This window comes from Miniopterus schreibersii (assembly GCF_964146895.1).
Source record: "Miniopterus schreibersii genome assembly, chromosome: 5".
In the NCBI taxonomy this organism is placed as follows: domain Eukaryota; kingdom Metazoa; phylum Chordata; class Mammalia; order Chiroptera; family Miniopteridae; genus Miniopterus; species Miniopterus schreibersii.
The window spans coordinates 4042118-4065201 of record NC_138106.1 but is presented as its reverse complement, the minus strand read 5'-3'; the positions used below and the strand labels follow the sequence as shown (position 1 = coordinate 4065201).

Here is a 23084-nt window from a genome sequence, read left to right as displayed (position 1 = left end):
CACCAGGAGCTTGGGACAAGACCCCCTCTCTTAGGGCTTTGCAGTGCAGCCAAGCACCCAGCAGAACCTGACCTGCCAGCTCAGAGACCCTGTGCGGGGCTTGGCGGGAGCCAGTCCTGCCATTGAGTACTGGGAGCTGGAAGCCGGGGAGTGGGGTGCACTGCGCTAGTGTGCATGGGCTGGGAGCAGGTCCAGGGCGGCGGTGATGGGGTCCAGTGCTGTGACGGTCCAGGGCTGTGGTGGCTCAGGCAAGGATGCGTGCATGGGACAAAAGTGACCATGGGATCTAAGGCGGACCAAAGAGGCTGCTTCGGGGGAGACAGGGCTGTTTCCAGCAGGTGTTTCTGTTGGCGATCAGAGCATGGTGGGTGGGGGATCAGCTGAGTTGGACTGACTGGTAACCAGCGGTGGAAGGGACACAAGGCTGATCAGAATGACAGCAGACACATGACGCTTGCAGGTCCACTCTTTCCTAATTCTAATTTCCTTTGAAAGTCTTGTAAAACAAGCCACAGGGAGTATTCTTGCAGACAGACCCCTACTGCTGCCCACCGAGAACCTCTCCCCCGGAGGAGCCAGGTGGTCTGGGCAGGGTGGAGGAGCTGCGCTGGAACATTCCAGCGCTTCCCACTGCCACTGTGGTGAGGGTGGATAGCAGAGCTGTGTCTGCCTCGCTGTCAGCACAGTGGGTCGATGATTCAGCCATGAGGTGGGTGTGCAGCTGCCGGGGCCTGTGTCACCCACCAAGGCTGCCACTGGGGCCTGCGTCACCCACCTAGGCTGACGCTGGAGTGCCGCTTCAGGTCCCCAGCACATGCAGCTCTCCTTCAGGAGGGGGGTTGTGCCTGGAAAGGCGGACCGAGGTCTGTGTTGGGGCAGAAGATGGCGCCCGTGCGGACCGAAGACCCTGATTACGCCCGTATGATTTGCTGTCATCGCTCTCTGTGGCTCCGTGACCGCGGAGCATTGGGAAGCTGTCCCGGGTGCACATGTGCTCTGATTATTGAAAATGCTTCCCCCGCACACTGGCAGGGGTAGGAAGCTGGAGCCACTTCCAGGCCATCCCACTGGCCTGGGCTTGTTTTGACCCCTGGAACGAGGCAGTCTGAGTGGCCGCCTCTTTCTCTCTTTTTTAAAAATTGATTTTAGAGAGGAAGGGAGAGGTAGAGAGAGACAGAAACATCTTTGAGAGAGAGAGATCAGTTGGCTGCCTCCTGCACGCCCCTTACTGGGGATTGAGCCCCACAACCCAGGTGTGGGCCCTGACCGGGAATTGAACCAGCGACCTCTCAGTGCATGGAGAGATGCTCAACCAACTGAGCCACACTAGCCAGGGCTGGCCTTCTCTCTTGGCAGGACCAGTGCCTCCTGCACACAGTGCACACATCTCCACTTCATCTCCACTTCTCTTCCTGCAGGAAGCTGAGGTCCCCTGCCACGTGCCAAGCGTGGATTAGCACTGACAGGCAGCGTGTCCTACCCAGGGATCTTGCCAGCAGTGCCCTGATTTTGGCTGGCTGTGAATCACAGTGGCTCTTCTGGAATCTGAAACCCCTGACTCCTCAGCTAGGTTGTGCTGATGTGGTCGTCGTGAAGCCAGCCCTTCTCAGTAGCCAGAGTTGAGTTGTGACAGGCTTAGTGGGGACAGACTTCTCTGCTGAGGCTCTGAGTTTGTCTGACATGGGAGTGCATTTGCTAGTGGGGGCTGGGGCTGGGGCTTTTGCCACCACTGGCCTTCATTCAGAGGCACTTGCAATGGTGGACTCATCCTGGGGGACTCATGGTTGGCAGGGAGTCCCAAAGCCATACAACCCCCACCAAGTGCCAGTGCAGAGGTGGAGAAGGCAGGGTTCTGAACAGGGTCCCGGAGGCTATGGCGATGATGTTCTGGATTGAGAGGAGCTCACACAGGTTTCAGAGGTTTCAGGGTTCAGAAAGTGGCCAGCACTCTGCAGCCACAGCATGGGGTTCACAGAGTTGGACGTGGGGGGGGGGCATGCAGCCTGGTTTCCTGCCAGGTCTGGCTTCCTGCCACAGGCAGTACCCCCTTAAAAGTTGGGGTTCAGGGGTACAGCTGGGGGTCGTGGAGGGGCTGAGGAGAATGGCGGCGTGGAGGCTCACAGCTACGGGAGTGAGGGGCCTTTGAACAGGCCTGCACTGGGCTGTCATAGCAAAGATGGGGCACCCAACCCCCCACCTGTGGGACAGGGAACTCACCACGTGGAAGGAGGGTGATGCTGGAAGACCTTCAGGCCTTCCTTCCCTTGAACTCCGCCCTAGGCTAAACTAGTCAGTTCCTCTTCTTTGTTTTTTTAAATTCAGTGATTTTTTTTTTTAGAGAGAGAGAGAAGGGGAAACATGGATTTGTTGTTCCACTTACTTATGGATTAATTGTTTGATTCTTATGTGTGTCCTGACCCAGGATCGAACCCACAACCTTGGAGTATCTGGACAATACTCTAACCAACTGAGCTACCTGGCTTGGGCTTTCTCTTTTTTCTTTTTTCTTTTTTTTCTTTTTTCTTAAAAATGACAGTTTATATTTTTTTACTATGTGTTGGTAACTGTTAAAAAACTGCTGTGGTGGGGAGGGTGTGTGCCCATTCCTGTGGTGTAAGTACTGCCACCGGCTGCTGTACACCCACCACCAGTTGGGAGTCGGGAGAGATGCGCAGCAGCCTCCCTCCTGCAGATCCAAGCCCCAGAGCCCAGCCATATGGTGAACTAATGAGGGAGTAGTGAGGCCAGGATAGCTCTTGCATTTGCTTTTAATGTGATTCACTGAGTGTGTGTTCTGCCTCAGTGTCTAGGGCTGGCTGTGTGCAACACTGACGTGCACGGTTACGTGGCTCGTCACGCGGCCTCCGTCTCTGAAGCCAGTGAGCACATTGGGCCCTCGCCGAGATCGCTCTCATGTTCTGAAGGGGGTGTCATTGGGTCAGACCCACATGAGCGCTCTATTTTGCCGCAGAACCTAATCTCAGTACTGGGTCCCACCGCACTCGGATGGGGCTCTGCGCGGGTGAGCAGGGCCGCTCCCCCAGGAGCCCGTAGGCTGTTTGAGCTCTGGGCCTACTGGAAAGCAAGGTGATTCTCAGCTACGAGAATACAGGGACCAGCAGTCTGTCCTGACAGTCGGTCTGATATGGGGTGGTCTTGTCAGTCGGTGGGGTCCATGGAGTGTCTTGGTCTGTTCCCATGTTCTGTGACTTATATGCAGGCTGTCAGGGGACGGGAACCTGGATCTGCCCCACATGCTGATGCTAAATGCCAGGGAGAGCCCAGCTGCTCACCATGCACGTGTGTGTGTGTGTGTGTGTGTGTGTGTGTGTATCTGTCTGTCTCTGGCTCCCCTTGGTGTGTGTGTGTGTGTGTGTGTGTGTGTGTGTCTGTCTGTCTCTGGCAGCCCTGTGGTGTGTGTGTGTCTGTGTGTCTGTCTCTGGCAGCCCTGTGGTGTGTGTGTGTCTGTGTGTCTGTCTCTGGGGGGGGGGTGTGTCTGTCTCTAGCTCCCTGGGGTGTGTGTGTGTCTATGTGTCTGTCTCTGGCTCCCTGGGGGGGGGGTGTGGGGGTGTCTGTCTCTGGCTCCCCGGGGTGTGTGTGTGTCTGTGTGTCTGTCTCTAGTTCCCCTGGGATGTGCGTGTGTCTGTCTCTGGCTCCCTGGGGGGGGGGGGTCTGTCTCTGGCTCCCCTGGGGGTGAGGGAAGGCTAGGTGGAGCAGGCTGGGATTTAATAGAATTTGATAGAGACTGTTGTCATCGGGAGAACAGAGAAGGGAAAAGGGCAACGCAGGTACTGTGTGGGAGGCCCCCCGCCAGTAGCCCAACACCCGCAAGAAGCAGCTGACTTAGGATCAAAGAGAGGAGGTTGGTGGCTGGAACTGAAAGCGGGGAGAAGGGGGTGTGCGGGGCAGGGGATGAGGCGTGCTGTGCTGGGAATGACGGAACACCACAGTGTGGCTGTCACTGCCAGAGGGCGGGGGCAGAGAGCTGCTGGGGCACAGCCCTTCCCTCTCCCCATCTCGCTCCCCTTGTTGGCAGTGCCCAGTAGAAGCCGCTGGCTGAGCTGGGTGTGAGTTCCAGAGTCGAAGCCCATCATCACAGGGCCCAGCACAAAGGGTGGGCTTGAGCTGAAGTCTGGACTTGAACAACAGGAGGCCCTTTCTCTGGGGCCCAAGGGCTTCATCTTGCAGGTCAGGCCTCTGTGCTGACTTTCTTCTAGGTCTGGCTCAGCCCCGCACAGGGGCTTCGATAGGTGCCTTCAGACAAGCTTGCGATCCTGGTTAACGCGCCCAGGTCCCTTGTGGCACCTGAAATGGAGATGGCAGCCAGGGGCTTAGCGCTGTCCGTCATTTCTAAGCAGAAAATAGTGACTTCACGTTTGCCAGCTCCGAGAGATTAATCATCCGCAGCCAGAAGCAGTGGAGAACGTATTTTTGGCAGGATTTTCAGGATCGGTTTCCTCGTAGCTTCAAATCTGTTTCTTCAGAGTTGATTAGAATTTTGATGGATTCGAAATGCTGCAATCTGTGTCCAGGAGGCCATGAAGTCAGGCCTCCAATTTTAACTTTTTACTTTAATAAGACTTGATTGTTTATTACTTTAAGTTTTGATAATACCGGCTTAAAGTGTTTAAAAAGACAAATCCTGGCTCTGGCCTGTGTGGCTCAGCTGGTTGAGCGTTGTCCCATGCACCTAGAGGGCGCTGGTCCAGTTCCCGGTCAGGGCACCTGCCCAGGTTGTAGGTTCAATCCCCAGTCACAGTGCATACAGGAGGCGGCCTGTCAATGTTTCTCTGTTGCATCAATGTTCCTCTCTCCCCCTCTCTCTTCCTCTCTCTCTAAAATCAATAAAAACATTTTTTTAAAAGACAAGTCTTAAGCATGTAGCTCAGTGAATTCAAGTGAACCGCCACCCACGTGAAGAAATGGACAGTGAGCAGCACACAGTGGTCCCCTCCCTGTCACTACCACCACCTTCCCCTAGGCAGCCCCTCTCCCGATTGCCAGCACCAGAGATTGTCTGTTTTGAACGTTGAGGTGAAACTTGGAGGCAGTTCAGGTGAAGGGGGAGAAGAGCGTGTGGAAGTTGGTGCACAGAAGGCGGGCGGCCAGAGCAGAATGTCGGGTGGAGGGACGGAGGCCCCTGGGGCTAGCCGCGTCCCTGCATTTCTGTCCTGTCTGTCTGTCTTTTCTTCTGTATACACTCTCTCTCTGTCTCTCACTGTCTCTCTGTCTCGCAGTGTCTCTCTGGCTCTGCTTTTACCTGTCTTTCTCACGCGCACTCTCGCCCCGTCTCTCTGGGAGGTTGGACAGGTGACGGGCCCACTTCTTACCGCGGTCCCGTGGGCGCTGACGTGTCCGGTTACCGGCATGTGGGCCGGATCAGCCGCAAGTCCTGGAGTTGCTTTAGAGGGTTTCATGCCCCTCGGCCTCTCTGTCCCTTATTCACTGGCCTGGTCAGCCACGTCTCCTGAATCAGAGCTGAGCTCATGGGCATGTCCCCAACTCATCCTGGGCAGGGCCACTGACTTCACGCTTCCCTGGGTGGCTTCTGGCTTCCCACTGCTTGTATGTGGCTTATTGGGGTGGGGTCTCAGGTGGTGGCCCTCAGCAGTGAACTTCCTGGTGGGTGCCCTCTGGGGTGGGCTGGGGGCCAGTCCTGGGGTCTAGAGCAGGGAGCGAGGGAGGAAAGGAAATTCGTGTGGTGTGGACACGAGGCAATACGTGCGGTGTGTGGGTCAGATCAGCACGACCTCATCAAACCCTGCCCTGTGTCAAGATCTGCAACAGGAGAGATCACTCCTGGACTCGCCATGTCTCAGGCGAACAGCTGTCAGCCTTGGCTTGTGTAGCCGTCCGGGCCAGTTAGACACACCTTCTCTTTCCTTAAAAAGAGCTCCCGCCCTGGCCGGGTAGCTCAGTTGCTCAGAGCATCGTCTGGGCTCGCCGAGGGTGCGGGTTCGATCTCTGGTCAGGGCACGTGTAAGAATCAGCCATGAATGCATGGGTGGGCCGGTCGGCAGGTGAGGGTTTCTCTCTCTCCCTGCCTCTCTCTCTCTCTCAAAATCAATGAAGAAAAAAAGAGCTCCTACCTTTTATGAACTTAGCTGTGAACTCACTGGTAGCTTAACTTTAGTGCAGTCACCTGCTCTGTGTGCTATAAATAAACCACCTTCCAGAAGTTGTGTTGTGATTTCCATGGCTACTGAGCCCCTTCCCCTTCCCCCTTCAGAAATGCTCCTCCTGGCCCCTGAGGCAGCTGAGCCCTGGTGGCCAGAGGGCCCCATGCCAGGACCAGGACCAGTGTGAGATCCCTCCATGGTCAATGCACAGGTCTGTGGCTGTGACTGTTCTCAGGGGGCCCTCGGCCCCGGTTTGGGAGCCTTCTTTCTCCCCCGCTAACAGTGCTGGCGGGGGCTGCAAGCCAGCCTCCTGGGGAGGGAGTGGGAGCCCTTGGCTTTGCCGCCTCACAGCCCTCTTTCGGGGGCTGAACAGGCAGATGCCGCAGGGGTTTCTCTGCAAGCTCCCCTAGGTGGGATTTCCAGAAGTGATCCAGAGGCATTGAGTGCCAGCTGGTGGCCGGCGGCCTGGCACGCCTTGGCTCCCCTCCTCCAGGCTGCCCCCCCACTGGGGTTGGGCACCCACTGTGGGTCATTGCGAGCCCGCCTGCTGGGTCTCTCACACCTGGTCCTTCTCTGTCTGTCTTGCAGGTTTTGGGGTTTGAGATCGACGCTGTGAACTCTGTCCAGTTTTCAAACCACACAGGTAAGGCGTTGGCTCAGCTGAGTGTGGGCGTGAGAAACAGCCCTTTAGAAATCTCGGGTCTTGTCCCCCCATCTGATGGGCAGGGAAACAAAGCCGGAGGGGCCGGTCGTCCCCTGCAGAGGCCGCCGGGTGTGAGGGTGGAGCTGGAGGCTCCTGTCTGCAGGAGCGGGCTGCCCGTCTGTCAGCTGGCAGCTTTGGGCTGGCTGGCCTGGGCAGGGGGTGTAACCAGGGGAGGTGGCGCCTCAGTGTCCTCCCTGAAACAAGGACAGTGATCCTAGCCCCTGCTTCAGGGCTCTGCTGCTCTCTGCACGTGAGTGTGCTCATGCCCCTCATGATGCCGTGGCCGTGTGGAGGGTCCCCCATGCTGTGGGTGGACGTGTGGGTGGACCCTGATTTTCTCTATTAGATACTGGTGCCTGGGGTAGCGCAGTGCATGGACCTCAGGGATTTCTGGACACAAGCCTAGAAGTGGAATTGCTGGCTGAAGGGTGTGTGAGGGTCAGTGCCCTTAGAAGGCTCTTATTGTCAGGGCAAGCCCCCTGCTCCCCACACCCCTGACCTCTGCTCCTCTCGGCCCCAGAGGCAGAACAAAGCCTCCTTGGTTCCTGGGAGCGTCCCCCGTTGCCTCTTCTGAGATTAGTCTGAGCCAAGGAGGAACCTCCGGGGCACAGACATCCTGGAACGCCAGTGGGTGGTGCCTTGGCCTCAACCCTTGGGAGGGATTTCTTATAAGTCTTTGGGTGCAACTTTTCCTGGAAGGGAAGGGGAATTATATAGGTCACAAACAGAGAGGAAGAATTTGTGTGAATTTGGATGAAAAAGCTACAGTTGGCACTAAAAGGCCTCTTCTGCTCCCACTTTGCCGAGTGTGCTGGGTGCTCTGAGATTTCAGGAAGCCTCCAAAAGTTTGAGCTGATCCAGCACACCCCTGAATCCCACACATTTACTGGCTGTTTTAACCACCCTCCCTTCCTTCCTTTCTCTCTTTCTTTCTTTTTTGTTTTAAGTAAATGGGCCAAACTGGCTAGGACACTAAGTGATGAAATGAAACTTCTTGGTAAATATTATATTGCGCCGTAATGCCATTAGCTCAGCGTAAGCAGAGACCCAGTTCTGAAGCTCCTGCTCCCCTTTGCGCTAGATTCCAGAATGAGGGGAGGCGCTCCTGGGGCTTCCAGGGCTGCAGTGGTGATTGGTTCCTTCTGGGCTCCTGTGGACCTCAGATGATGGGGACCTGGCCATCCTGAAGGGTCTGAAACGGGGAGGCCTCTGCCTGCCCCGGGAGGGATGCATGAGCACCAGACCACACTGTGCTGGGGGGCCCATGCAGGTGCGGGCATGGTTAAGACCAGGATGACGGCTTCCTTCCCAGTGGGGCGCCCCTCTGGTTCCTGGGAGGGCCTCCCCACCCATAGAGAAGATCCCCCTGCCCGCACCCCAGCCTTCTCTAGATGCCTGTGGGGCCTGCCTGGGGAGAGGATCCCTCAGGCGGATCCCACGAGGGTGACTTTGAGCACCCTGTCTGTGCAGCCTAATCAGAGGACCTCCGGGGGGAGGTCTGCCCAAGGCCACCACTGTGGCTCATCCCTGGACCTGGAGGAGCCAGCTGAGGCCTCACTGTGCCCAGAGCCCATGGATCTTTTCTCACCCATTTCTCTCCTCCTCACTCCTGCCCACAGTCTACTGCTCAGAAGCGAGGCTGGCCTGTTTCTCAAACCCACATCCTGTGGCATTGCTACATGTGGCACCTGGCACTTGAGGCGCCACAGGAACTGGTCATTAAGACACATGGCCACATGGCCCCTACTCCCGAGGAGCATGGTCATTGCCCACTGTGAGTATGGATGCCCACAGTGACCTGTCTATTCTGTCCTGGGCTTTGGACATGGAATTACTTGATATTTTTAACTTTATTCTTTTTTTTTTTTTTTAAATATATCTTTATTGATTTCAGAGAGAGGAAAGGAGAGGGAGAGAGAGAGATAGAAACATCAATGATGTGAGAGTCACCGATCAAGCCCGCAACCGGGCATGTGCCCTGACCGGGAATCAAACCCCGATTACCTGGATCCTAGGTCCACACTCAACCGCTGAGCCACGCCCGGCCGGCCATTAACTTTATTCTTTTAAAGAACTGGGGGTACTTTGTTTTTTTGCCACATTCACCTTCAGCAAGCCTCCTCAAGGCCAGCAGGAAATTCTTGCTGCAGGATCCAGGTGTGACCTCAGCAGGCCCGTCCCCATTTGTGAGTGGGCGTGTCCAGCACCGGGCTTCTCAGGCTCTCTCTCCGTGGCCTCGCTGACTAGTTGTTTGCACCACGTGGCCCCACTGCACTCTGAGCACTCAGCTCACGCGACCACACGCTGTCTGTACCTTACTCAACAAGTGGCCCATGGGTCACATGCTGGGACACCAAGCAACGCCAGTCACTGCAGTGGCATCTACCCCTGTGCCCATATCCACTGTCTCCTTGGGGTGAGGCCAGGCCAGTGCCGACGCCTTCCCTGCAGCTCTGGTCCCCATAGTCCCGTCAGCTGTGATCTGCCTGCTCCTCCAGGTCAGAAATCTCTTCTTTTTTTTTTGAAAACAACACCTTTATTATTATTTTTAAATGTCTTTATTGATTTCACAGAGAGGAAGGGAGAGGGAGAGAGATAGAAACATCAATGATGTGAGTGAGAGTCACTGATCGGCTGCCTCCTGCACACCCCCCATTGGGGATCGAGCCTGCAACCTGGGCTTGTGCCCTGACAGGGAATCGAACTGTGATCTCCTGGATCACAGGCCGATGCTCAACCACTGAGCCACGCTGGCCAGGCAACATCTTTATTAGTACATTTGCATATGTGGCATTGATTCACCCATTTAAATGTACAATCCAATGGTCTTTAGTATAGTCACAGTTACGCACCTATCACCGCTGCACTTCCACAACGTTTTCATGCCCCAGTGGAGGTAACTGTTCCCGTTAGCAGTCCCTCCCACCCCCTCCTCCCCCAGCCACCAGTCCACTTTCGACCTGTGGGTTTGCCCATTATGGACTTTCATATGCACGGAATCGGACAACGTGTGGCCTTTAGGGACTGGCGTCTTTCACTGAGCCTAATGTTTTCAATGTGTATCTTTGTTGTTACACGTGTCAGAGCTTCATTCTTTTTTATGGTTCAATAATATCCCACCTTATGTGTCTGCCATGTTTTGTTATCCATTCAGCTATTGGTGGACATTTGGCTTTCTGAGTCGCGTTGCTATGAACATTTGTCCTCACGTGTTTGTGGACGTGTTTTTCATTTTCTCCAGCGTGTATCTAGGAGTAGAATTGCCAGAGCAGATAGCAACTCTGTGTTTAATTGTTTTAAGACTGTTTTTCAAACTGGCTGCATCATTTTGCATCCCCACCAGCAAGGGGTGAGGGCTCCGGTTTCTCCACATTCTCACCACTAACACCTGTTACTGTTTGTCTGTCTTATTCTCACCGTCCTCCTGGGTGTGACGTGGGACCTCACTGTGACTTGAATCCGAAAAAGTCACTCTTAAGATTGAGGCCAGAGAGCCTGGCTTCCTGGGTGAGGGGCATCCTAGGGCAGGGCTGGCACCTTCCTGTAAAGGGCCAGACGGTGATAACTACTGAGGCCTTCCAACCTCAGTGCCGTTGAAGCACGGAGCATCCAGAGAAGGTATGGGGGTTCCGGTAAAGCTTAAACTTTATTATGGAAACTGAACACGGAATTTAGTGTCATTTTCACGAGTCATAAAGTCTTTTTCCCTCAATCATTTAAAACTGTGAACTTTGCTCTTAGCTTGCAGGCTATACACAAACGTGGTTCTGGCCAGACTCGATCTAAGGGCCAGTTCGCTGACCTTGTTCTAGATCAGTGTTTCTCAAGTTTGTGGAGTCTAAGAATCGCCTGGGGCCTGGTTAAAACTGAGTGCTGCCCCTCCTTCCAATATTTTGACTCAGCAGGTCTGGGTAGGGCCTGAGAATCTGCCTTTCAGACCAGCCCCAGATGGTGTCTGGGCGTCAGTTTCAGAGACTTCACTGTGGGTAGGGAGGGTCTATATTAATCATTAAAGATGGATGGGTCTGGGGTAGGGAGGCTTTGGGAGCTAGGAGGAGTTAGGGCAGCAATCTCGGGAGGAAGGCTAGCCCCAGTGTTCCTGGGGCAGAACTCACTGTGCCAGGAGCCCAGGACCACCCCGAGGTTCAGAGATTCATTGGGAGGACACCCAGGACTTAGCATGTCAAATGCTGGGGGCTATGATTTATTACATCGAAAGGCCACAGTCTGGCTAGGAAGCTGGTCTCACAGAGACGCCGTGCTCTGCAGTGGTGCCTGTGGTTGAGGCCTGTGGGGGGCTGTGTGTCTCTCCCTCATTACTGCCTGTGATGGACTGAACTGTGTCCCCTCAATTCATGAGTTGAAGCCCTGACCCCCAGCACCTCAGAAAGTGACTGTATTTGGAGATAGGATCTTTAGAGAGGTGATTAAGGTTAAATGAGATCATTGGGATAGGTCCTAATCCAACGCGTCAGTCATCCCCATAAGAAGAAGAGATTAGGACACAGACAGGCATAGAGGGACAACCATGCTTAGAGATGGGGGAGGCCTTGGGAGGAACCAGCCCTGCATGCACCTTGATCTCAGCCTCCAGCCTCCAAGACTGCTGTTGGAGCCACCCAGTCTGTGGTACTTTGTCACAGCAGGCCCAGGACACGAATGCACTAAGTGTGCAATGGAGATATACCAGCCCTGGTTGGAAGGAGGTTCCCACCCTTGGCCTGCAGAATTTTTGTGGCAGCCTAGCCTTTCTTGAGCAAACACCTGCACAGGACACAGCCAGAGGCTGCCAGCATCTAGTAAACAGGCAGGCTGGAGGGGACAGTTCTGAGCTGGGGAGCTCTTGGACCCTCCCTGCCTAACCGCCTGACCCCGAAGATATCCAGTTAACAGGGTCAATCAGATTCCTCGTGCGTTTGCCCCCGGCCAGACGTCCCAGGGGCCGAGCCACCCCTGCAGAATTGCTTTGACAGTTGTTCCAGAATCAGGATGGCCCCCGCTCGTGCCCACAGGCTGCCAGCAGAGGGCGCCGTCACCCTCCTCCCGGCCCTGCAGCCTGGCTGTGGAAGGGCCCCAGGGAGCCGGGCTCCCCACCCCGGGGCCCAGCGGAGGGCTGTAGGGATAATGCGCCTTCGGTTTTTACTTACGTGCTTGGAGGCACATACCTTGGAGGCCTCCCGTGGCGTAAAGGACTCAGGGAGGAATTCTCACGGGTGAAGTGCAGGGTATCCGTGGTATGGCCCCGCCCTGGTGAACTGGGGGCCGTTGGCCTGCCCCCATCTGAAGCTCTGTGGACAGGGGTCCCACATGGCAGGCGGGTCCCCCCAGGATGCTCACGTGTCTGCCTGCCTGCACCTGAGTACCTGTCGGCGCCCAGAGCAGGTTGAAAACCTGGGCCCATTTCTGATTCACGATGGGCTCTTGGCCACGATTTGATCTAAAGCTTGCTTTGGCTGCATCTCAACCTCGTGGGGGAGAAGGGCAGGGCTGGGACATGACAAGCCCCAACCTGCCAGGGTACCCAGTGATCAAACAACTCAGGCTGGACCAGGGAAACATGTATAAGCTGCCAAAGCAAGCGACTGTGGCATGTGGGGACACATCCCCAGGTGCCCCCGCTAAAGACGGAAGAAGTTACACAGTTGTGTGGGTCCGGCGTGTCCCTTTCAGAGTATCCTCCACATCCTGTCAACGTGACAGAGGTTCCACAGGTGTGCTTGGGCCAGCCTGGAGCGCTGACGCCTTCATTGCCTTGGATTAATTCCAGAGGGAACTGGCGGTGGGAGGTGTGACCCCTGATGTCGTAACAGCGACAGACTGTGTCGGGCCAGGTGTGCTGCCAGGGGTGCCTTGAGGCTGGGTGGCCTCAGTCGGTCCCTATGTGAGCCCATGGGGAGGGGACCTCCTGCCTGCGTCGCCAAGGTTGTCTGGGCTGCGTCGGGCCGTCGGGTGAAGCTGTCTCATCCCTGTGTCCGTGTGCCCGTGTGCCCATGTGCCCAGGCCCTGAGCGCTCTGCTCTCCCGCAGGCTACGCTCACTGGAAGGGCCAAGTGCTGAACGCAGATGAGCTCCACGAGGTGTACGAAGGTCTGAAGCTGAACCATGTGAATAAATATGACTATGTGCTCACGGGTAAGGCCCCAAGGGGGTGGCGCTGGCGCTGGAGCTGGAGCCTTGCTGCAGCTGGGGTGGGCTCGGGAAGTCCCAGAGCACACACCCCCCCCCCCGCGCCCCGGGCTCGTCCTTGGTCCCTGCCTCCTCCAAGGAGGGGTGGCGCATGCCGCCGAGAACTGGGTCCTGTCCATGCCAGGTCGCACTTCTGGTACCACCCTGGGTTGCAGTGCGCATGGGGCGGGGTCAGGTGGGGTGTTGGGAAGGGGTCGGGGGTGAAAACGCCCAAGTAACACGCTGCCACGTGGTACGTTGGTCTTATTTACTCACACCCTTGGTTAAAAAAAAAGTACCTGACTCTTTATGTACGTGGTTAAAAGTGAATGTGCTTATTGCTGGATTGGTCGGGACAGAAGAACATCCCGTGTACAGCTATCACCCGTGGCTTCTTCCTGTCATTTAAAACTCAGCACTTCTTTTGGGAAGCACCCGGCGACCCTGGCGGATGGCGTTTGTTGGGCGACACTTGGTCTTCACCCCAGCCTTGGGATGGTTTTGACGGTGCCTCTTTTCCCTTTGTCGCGGCCGGTTGCCGAAGCCTCCTATTTTCTGAGGGCGGCTGCCCTTTCTCCCCCAGGGTACACAAGAGACAAGTCCTTCCTGGCCATGGTGGTGGACATCGTGCGGGAGCTGAAGCAGCAGAACTCCCGGCTGGTGTATGGTAGGCGCTGGGCTGTCACCTGGGGTGGGGTCGCCTGGGCGAGGACACCCAGCCTCCCTCTTGCTGGGCGGCCTGACTTCACGGTCAGGCACCTCCCAGCCTGTAAACAGTGCATCTGCCAGGTCTCCCTTCGGGGATGTGAACCTTCAGATCTTGGGCTAGACAAGCCTTCAGCATGAGCCTGGCGTTTGTTGGGGCGTGTGAGGCAGGCAGGTTGTAGACGAGCTGTGCCAGTGTCAGTGTGCGAAGGCGGGGCTGCTGGTCCCTGCAGTGGGGGATATGTGATGCCCCCAACCTCCTAGAGGGATGAAGGGGGGGTGGATGCCCGGGGTGGCCCGGGTGACAGAATGGGGAATGCCAGGTAACGAGTGATTGAGGGTGGGAGGCCATGCTCTCCCAAGCTTTCAGGTGCAGGTGAAGTTTAACAACCCAAAGCCGGCTCTTTGCTCACCAGCTGCAGCTTTCGCTGATAAGATGCCCTTTGTGTCTCCGCAGTGTGTGACCCGGTGATGGGTGACAAGTGGGACGGCGAAGGCTCCATGGTTAGTAACGTCACGCCTGTGTGAGTCTAGGGAGCGCTGCTGTGGGGGAGGCGGGACCCCTGTTGGGGGGAGGCAGGGCTGGTGGGAGAGGTGTCCCATGAAAGGCCGGAGAGTCAGGGAGGCCACACGTCCCTGTTGTAGCCCAAAGCAGCCGATTTGCAAACCAGCTGTTTTCTAATAAAATGGCACGTACGGACAGATTTGAACTTCCTGCCATTCCCACGTGTCACGAAGCGTTACCCCAGCCATGACAGTGTTGCATCCCCTGCTCTGTGTGCATCAGCCTGTGTGCCTCTCTTTCCTCAGTACGTTCCAGAGGACCTCCTTCCCGTTTACAAAGAAAAGGTCGTGCCCGTCGCAGACATTATAACTCCCAACCAGTTCGAGGCTGAGTAAGTGATTAGGAACTGTGGGGGGGGGGGCGGCTCTCAGACCTCCTCATGGGAGAGCGACAGAGACGGTGCAGGACGTGTCCCCACATCCCCTCTGGGGCGGGTACTCAGCTCCTCGGAAGGCCCTGCCTCAGGAGAGTGGAAACCTGGCACCTGGGTGGGGGGCAGGCCATTCCTGAGTCGGAGCCACCTGCCCCCCTGCGTGCCAGTGTGACGAGATGCCCTGGCCCAACCTGGCTTCTTTTGAGTCAGCGGTAGCATGTGGTTGTTTTACCCCGACTCCCCACAGTGGTCATGCTGACCCCAGTTGTTTCCCTGAAGAGCGGGAGCCTTGGGGACAGAATGGGGGGGAGGTGCTCTGGCACGTGGCTGCCACAACCACGAGGGGAAGAGTCCATGCCAGCTGGCGCGGGCAGTCACCCGAGCTCTGAAACCCACATCCCGTGCGGTTAGAGGAGCGTGCGGCCCCCCGCCCAGTATCAAGTTCCAAGGATCGTTCTTGGATTGCCAGGCCCCACCGCATGCATGGAAGAGCTGGGCACCAGGGGTGTAACAGGGCTTCCCAGGGCTGTGGGGTGTGCAGCCGAGCGCCCAGGCGGTTGAAGTTTGGCTCTGTTGGACCGCCGGCTTGGTACCCTCTGACTCCCAGGCCATTCTTTAAAGTAGGGGGGGGTCCTGGACTCTTGAGGACCTGGGGTCCCCTGACCCAGGCCTGTCCATCCTGGGGATGACAGATCCCCCAGAGGACCTTAACCTTTGGTGGGCTCTTGTGAATGTGGCACGTTAACCATCGGCGGCTGTGGCTTTCTGTGGGTGTGGGTCACCCTTGGTGGCCCTGTGTGCTGTGATGTGGTCACTAAGGGGGCGGGTGCTGCTCTCCTTTATGTTGTTCCCTGTACACATTAACCACAGTCTGGAACTTCAGCACACCCTGTGATGTGTGAGTTCCTGTGTAAAACTAAAGGTTTCGCTTGACCGGTCCCCGGACACATCATGGTGGCCCCTTGGTCTGTGATGGCCCGTGATGGCCAGCAGGTTCTGGGTTTGTTCCCTGTGGGAATCGGGGGTGGGGTACCAGTGCCACTGTAGGGATGTTACAGGCAGGACCCAGCATCACCGGCTCGCCTGTGCCTGCCTGTCTTTCAGGTTACTGAGTGGCAGAAAGATCCACAGCCAGGAAGAGGCCTTGGCGGTAAGGAGACCTTCCAGGTCCTGGAGTGGGACAGAGGGCACTGCTCACGATGAGGAGGGGACAGCCACTCACCCGTGGAGACGGGAGACGGGCACCCCCAGTGGCCAGCATCCCAGCTTCTGGTCAGCTAGCCTGAGGGCTGGGGGATGCATTGTAAATTTTGTTTCGGCCCCGCGGTTGGCCGCTTGCAGCTTCGTGAGGTCTGGGTGAGCCCACTGTCTGCTCTGCTCATAATGGCAGTCCCTGTCCAAGCTAACTGGGGTGGCTGCGACAAAGTCCCACGGCAGGGAACCAGGTGGGGAGCCCTCGTCCCGCTTTGAGGGCCTCCGAGCCAGATGACCCTGGGGTGGGAAAGAAACAGCTCGCGGGCACAGGTACCCCTCACTGTGAGAACCAGAGGAAATTCATGAGGAGCACCCCCACAGTGCTTGGCGCAGGGTGGGTGCTGGGTAGCCGGCCTGCCCCGTGTGTGCACATGTGTGTGTTCGTGGCGGGGACACATCTCCCACAGCCCACACTCAGCTCCACGGCAGAGGGTGCCCACTCGCACGATCACTCGCAGGTGCACAAGGAAGACAGGTCCTCCTACAACCCCTAAAGAAAAGCTGAGTTAAAGAGAGGTTGGTTCCTCGTTGCTGTGTGACCCCCAGCCCCAAGGCCCTGGGCTGAAAGGGGAGGGATGCAGCTATCACGCTCTGACCCGGGCGAGCAGGCTCCTAAGCCAAGGATCTGTGACTCGGAGTCCACACTAGCTCCCCGGCACCAGAATTTCCGAATGTGCGTGCGTGATTCAGGCTCAGCACGGGAGCCTTCCCAGGCTCTCAGAGTGACCCCATAGCATGATGGGAGTCCTGAGCGGCTCGGCTGGCTGGCCCTGGCCCTGGCCCTGGCCCTGGCCCTGCGGAAGGCAGGTGATGTGCCTCCTGCCTGCAGCCAGGCCCTCCTGCCTCCCGCTCAGGTCTCTCTAGGCCTGGCCCCCGCTCTGGTTCAGCTGGCACTTTTCCGAGGCCCAAGTTGACCTCAGTGGGTATTTTGTCACAAGGCATTGTGCCCTCGAGGGCAGGGAACCTCCAGCCCTTGCGTGTTGCTGGGTGCACGGCAGCAGATGTTTGTTGAATGAATAAATGAGTGAGTGATTGGCTTCCCAGAGTGGAGGGGTGGTGGGAGCCATTGTTGCTTGGTGTTTGCTGTGTGTGGAGCCCAGATGAAGAAGGACAGCCTGCCCAGCCTGATTGGTACCTTCCTTCAGAAGGTGGGCACCCATAGGGTGCAGATGGGAGCCGGCATTTGGGTACCCTTGGACTTCAAGCTGGAGTAATTGGGGACAGTGGCTCTAACCTGGCAAAGCTGTCACTGGACGGGCAAGGGCCAGTCAGAGCGGGTTCCCAGGTTCTCCACCTCACTTGCCCCCCGCCCCCCATTAAACCAACCCTGTGAGTGCGTCTGGGGTGTGCCGGTTGTGCCTGGCTGTTTGGGCTCACAGAATGGGGGGGGGGGGGCAGGAATGACGGCCTTCGGGAGCCTGTCACAGGTGACTGAGGTGTGGCTGACATGCTCCCTGTCCCTGGCAGGTGATGGACGTGCTGCACTCAATGGGTCCCGACACCGTGGTCATCACCAGCTCTGACCTCCCTTCCCCAAAGGGCAGCGACTACCTGATTGTGCTGGGGAGTCAGAGGATCCGTAAGTCCCGTGCACACCCTGCCCTGGCACTAAGCTCCCTCCCGCCTTTGTACCACTTGCCCCTTAAGGCTTCTGTGAAGGTTTTGGGATCAGTAGAAAGAAAACCAAGCCTCACTCAGCAGGGAGTCAGTTTCCTGAACTTGTCACCACCCCTCCCATCCTGAGAAATGCGACCAAAAGAAGAATGGGAACCGGTTTCCCTGAATTGGAGTGCCATGCAGCATGGGGTGCCGACACCTCCCCCACGATGGCACCAGCTGCAGAGAGCAACGGCTGGACTTATATATGGGACTCACAGGGAACAGCCCTGTAGGAGCGAGGCTCCCACGAAACCAGGTGTCCATACACCTGTCCTCCTACAGAGCCGGGACTGGGAGGGCCCTGCCTGCTCTGCTGTGTTCACTGTTTCATCACATGGGTGCCTCCTGGGTTGGTGTTCTGTGCACATGAGAGTGCCACCTGATTGGTGTTCTCTGCACAGCGTTAGAATGACATGGGGGCTGGGGTCACACCCACTGACCCAGAGAGCAGCCCCACAGGCTGCTTCTCACTGCCCCCCTGCATCTGTGGAGGAGCACACATGCACAGATACACACTCACACATGCACACACGCACTCACATAGTCATGCACTCCCGCATTCACACATTGCTCACACATGTATATGCTGGCACACTTGCTCACACACAAACACACTTCAGTAAGTTCATAGTCTCTACAGCTCCAGGTGCCCTGGTTACTCAGGCTCCCTCCACATCACGTGAGCCGGCCCCTCATCAGCTGCACAATTATCCCCAGTCCATCCTGACTGTAGTCATCTGGGGCTCCCATCTTTACTTTCTCCCCTGGGGTGGGGCATCCACTGTGGGGAGCTGAGGGCACCAGTCGGGCCCTGAGTCCTGGGTTCTGTCCAAGTGAGCCTCCGTGGGTGACATTACCCCCCCACCACATAGTGCAGGAGGTGAGCAGGCAGGAGGGCAGGCTGGGGCCCAGGCCTGGGCTGGCCGTCTGCTGGCGAGGATCTGGGGTCCCAGCAGGCCATGCTGTCCCCCAGGGCACCCTGATGGCTCCATGGCGATAGAGCGCATCCGCATGGACATTCGCAAGGTGGACGCTGTCTTTGTGGGCACCGGGGACCTCTTTGCCGCCATGCTCCTGGCGTGGACACACAAGCACCCCAACAACCTCAAGGTCAGCAGGGCGTACCCCTCCTGCTACAGCTGATCTGTTCATCTCTGTGGGGAGTGGTTACCACGTCCAGAGAGCTGGAGGGCTCAAGGTGTACTTGAGCTTGGTGGGGGGGGGCCGGCAGTGGTTTCCTTGGCATGTCCCACATGTGGGCTGAGTCCCACCCGGCCCTGCTCACCACGTCTCTTGTGCCTGAGCAGGGCGCCTGGCGCAGCCCACAGTGTCCTGTGCCAGCTGAAATCTGAGGGCTTTGGCTCAGGACTGAGGTGCTGCAGCCTCGGTAACGGGGAGCCTTCTCCAGCAGAGTGGCCAGTGCGAGCATGTCCTCAAATGTAGTCGCTGGGCTGGTTTGGTAAACTGGGGTGCGAGGTCTCTCCTGTGCGCTTCCCGGTCCAGCTCAGGACCCAGAGGCACAGTGTTTGAGCTCCTCCTGCGTCGTGTGCAGCCTCATGGTACCTTATCAAGTCATTCTGTGTGACGCCCCATCAGCCGACAGGCAGGTCTGTCCTGGATCAACGTAGAAATGTCAGGTGTGCAAGGCCTGCTGTCCCCCGAATGTGGGAAGGGCAGTTGTGGGGGGCAGGGGTAGGAGAGAGGAGCCAGACTTCCGGTTTCACCCCCTCCTGCCTCCCCTGATGGGCAACCGGCCCTGAGAGCAGACCTGCCAGTGTGATTGGCAGCAGCGGGAGCTCCATCTAGTCCAGGCAGTGGCATCGTGGTGCCAGAGGAGGTCTCGCTGCTGGGTGTCTGAAGGGAGAATCTGGGCTTGGGGGAAGCTCCAGGTCCTGGAGTCAGGGAGGGAGTTCTGCTCGCTTCCCAGCACCTGCTAAGCCCGGAGTCTGTGAGACTTTGACTGTGCCCGATGACCGTGGTCAACCTCGGGGCAGGAGGTATTTCCCATGTAGATTTTTTATAATTAATTCCAACCAGAAACACTTATTAAGCACCTACTACATGCCAGGCAGTATTGAGGGTCCTGAGTCACAAGCCCTCCCCAGAGCTGTCTGTGGTCCAGAGGGGGCAGTTTAGTTAGTTAGCCAGGCATCTGCTTGGCTGTTCTGTGCGGGGAAGGCCCAGCTAGTTGGGGGAGCATGTGGCCAGGCCAGCGCCCCATGACTGAGGGTGGAGACAGTGCTCTTGCAGGCAGCTGTGGGGAACACGGTGAGTGGACAGTCCTGAGTGTGGCAGGGGCTGAGTGGTTCCTCCCCCCACAGGTGGCCTGTGAGAAGACTGTGTCAGCCATGCACCACGTTCTGCAGCGGACCATCAAGTGTGCAAAAGGTACCACTGGCTGGCCCGTGGGGCACCTCTGCATTCCTGAGAGCCTGGGGTAGAAAGGTGGGAGGGGAAGAGGCAGCTCTTACTCTGCTGTGAATGGGGTCCCCGTGGCTCCTGCTGTCCCCCTGGCCTTGGCCTTTAGGAATGGGGGCCACGGCTGGAGCTCCCCGCTGAGCCGGGAACTCCAGAGGCGATCTCCCTGCCCTGCCCAGACACTAACGCTTTGTTTGTTCTGTAGCCCAGGCCGGGGAAGGCCGCAAGCCCAGCCCGGCCCAGCTGGAGCTGAGGATGGTCCAGAGCAAGAGGGACATTGAGAACCCGGAGATTGTTGTCCAGGCCACGGTGCTGTGAGGGCCTCCTGGGCCCACCCGCTGACTGACACAGTGTGTCGGCGTCTCCCTCTCCATCCCTGTGAGAAATGTAACGTCTGCCTTAGAGCTGTGACCTACACTTGGTATTTTTTTTCTGTTGTGTGTCCAGCATCAACTGGTCTTAATTGTGAAAACGTGCCAGTCGTGCTTTTTAAAAATAACAGAGTGATCACAGAAATCTGTAACTTGCAGACCCAGCTCCCTCCCCGACAGAGGCTCCTGGGCCTCCCTGGAAAACCAGCTTGGTGGTCACCCTCTTGGGGGCATCCTCCCCAGCTGGGGGTTGGGTACCTGGTGGGAGGGACTGCTGCCCCCAGAGGGCCACATGGACTCCCACCATTGAATTTACCCTGTGCAGCTTGAGCTGGGCCCTTGGCTGCAGTCGGGTGTGGGCTGTATCTGTGTGTGTCTGAGCAGGAGTTTTGTGTTCACCGTTTGCGTCCGGGTGAATTATGCCAAATGCCTTTGTTGTCATTCTGACCCTTCCCTCCTGGTTCTTGCTTTAGGGTTTTTGTTCCTACTTTGCTGTTCAGGGGTAGGCCCCTGGGCGTTTGTTTCACCACGTGGACAGGATAATGCCCATTGGCCCAGACACCCACAGGTCTGCACAGTCACTTTGGAGGGGACCTTCCCAGGACCCCGAAAATTCAGTCAGTCCACAAATCTCATCACGAGTATGAGCAGAACTACCTTGTAACCCACAAGTGTCTGTAGGGCCCCGCTGAGCAAGGTGTGGAGATGCCAGTAAAGGGAAGGCTGGTGCAGGGCCGAGGGTGTCTGGAAAGATGCCACATTGGGGTCCTTCTGGAAAATTCACCTAGTTTATGGCACAGTAGGTCATGCACTGTGTGTTTGCCACCCACTGCTGGTGACATGCATCGTGCCATGAGGGTTAGTGTTCAGATAGGTATGGAAGGCAGAGGAGGGCACCTGCTCCCACAGTTGACACGGTTCACCCCTAGGCCCTGACACTAGTCCAGTTGTCCACTGCCAACATGACCTCCTTGGCTCCACTTGCCCAGAATTTTGGGGTGCCCTGGACCTTGCTGCAGGCAGGGGTTCCCTCTCCAAAAACTCAGCCTGCCTCGAAGGCATTCCCCCACCCCCTACTCTCAGGGTGCAGAGGTTTGCATGTCCTGGGAGCCCACAACCTGGAGGGGAAAGGGAGATACAGGCACGGGGGCCTTGATGTGGCCCCTGGGAAACAAAGTTCCTGAGGGCAGCCCTTGCCCCCCACACACGGTTCCGTGCCCACAGGCAGGAGCCTGCACACCTCCAGTAGCACAGTCTTCACTTTGTAGAAAATACCCTGTAAAGAAGGGATGCCACTCTCCATGGAGCTCCCAGCACCATTCTGCTGTTTCCTCGCCCACTGCCCACTCCTGAGTGTCTTACCTCCCATGCAGTAGTGCTCGCGTGGCCTGTGCACAGGGTCGGAGCACCTGCCCCTGACTCGGCCCCTGTATCCGAGGACCGGGTTTCTCAGAGCTCAGGGGCAGAGCCCTGCTTCCTGGTCCCTGCAGGGTCCACTGGGCAAGGAGGAGGGAGTGGCCTGCAGCCTGGTGGGGGTGCAGCATCCCCTACAGGGTGCTCGTAGGGACCAGCCAGAGTCACCCAGGGCCCTGGGCCTTTAATGGCAAATTCTGCCCCTGCGAAGTAGAGCTGGGGAGACGGCCAATGAGAAAAAGGTTTTCTTTTTTTATTTCAATAGTGAGAGCCATCTAGGGCTGGGCAAAGAACCAAATGAATCTGTCTTCCGTGAGATGCTGAAACCCCACTGGAAAGTGAGGTTGTGGGTGTTGGGCCTATGCCCTGTGTGCAGCCAACGTGAAGGGAAGCGTGCTCCGCGGACAGTGCTCGGTTCTTGGTTCTTTAGTTTTATTTCAGGGGCTTGGCCCCACTTTCGGTTTTGTTCTTTTACTTCCCTATGCTCCCCATAGACTGATGAGACTTAGTCCCTCGTGGAGCTTCTGTACAGCCATGAACCAGGCGCGGCCTGAGACTTTCTCTTCTGTGCCCTTTGGCTGTAAAGCCCCAACCATGGGGAGAAGGGGCTGAGCTGTCTGTACTAAGAGAAGGACCTTGGGGACCCCGGGAGCCTCCACAGGGTGTGAGGCTCCTGTGGAAACCTGAGCTTCCTCGGGAGGCCGAGCTCCACGTTCCCACGCCCGCGTTGCTGAGCCTGAGCTTTCTGGGCTCATCTACCCACATGTGCCGCTTGTCACGCCCACAGCTGAGGCCCTGGCTGCCTGTGTGTAGAATCCCCATCCAGATTTCAACCCTGGCCCCTGGCGGTAGTTTTTCATACCGATAAGGTCCAAATTAGGATTGATCTTTGTTTTTACTTTCCATAGCTTACTAATCTGCAAAATTATGATAATTCCTGTTAACGTGGGAGATTGTTGTCAGAGTGCAGATTTCAGTACTTGCCACTGTTTCAAACCTTCTCCTGTAGTCCATAAAGATGAATTATAAAATATGATTCCTTTCTTGAACCAGTCTTAAATCCTTGCCAAGTGCTGCCAAGGTAACCGAGTGAGTCTTTTTTGCAATATATGTCCGTGATGGTACAAATGATGCTTTGTTTGTTTGTTCTTACACTTGTTAGAGCCAACCTTTTAAATGTTTGGTTTTCCAACGGACTGAGCCCTCCTTGGCGCACCTGCTTTGAGTACGTGGCGGGTGTTTTTAGCACATGGCCCGCACCGTGATGCCCGAGTCCCAGGGGAACAGTCACCTCACCACCCCCCGTCATCCATGTGGGAAAGAAACACGGGGGAAGCCCG

General features: G+C 56.9%; 1 protein-coding gene across 1 annotated transcript in view; it reads left to right on the top strand.

Moving 5' to 3' along the window:
• Positions 1-22780, top strand: part of LOC308558037 (pyridoxal kinase) — a 28119-nt gene extending 5339 nt beyond the window's left edge. Inside the window, exons 2-11 of the mRNA XM_081139075.1 lie at positions 6708-6762; positions 12849-12953; positions 13570-13653; positions 14149-14195; positions 14502-14587; positions 15734-15779; positions 17351-17462; positions 18516-18652; positions 19864-19930; positions 20166-22780. Coding sequence (XP_080995201.1) covers positions 6708-6762; positions 12849-12953; positions 13570-13653; positions 14149-14195; positions 14502-14587; positions 15734-15779; positions 17351-17462; positions 18516-18652; positions 19864-19930; positions 20166-20278 — 852 coding nt within the window. The 3' untranslated portion in view covers positions 20279-22780. The remainder of the gene's footprint in view (positions 1-6707; positions 6763-12848; positions 12954-13569; positions 13654-14148; positions 14196-14501; positions 14588-15733; positions 15780-17350; positions 17463-18515; positions 18653-19863; positions 19931-20165) is intronic.
• Positions 22781-23084: the final 304 nt, after the last annotated feature.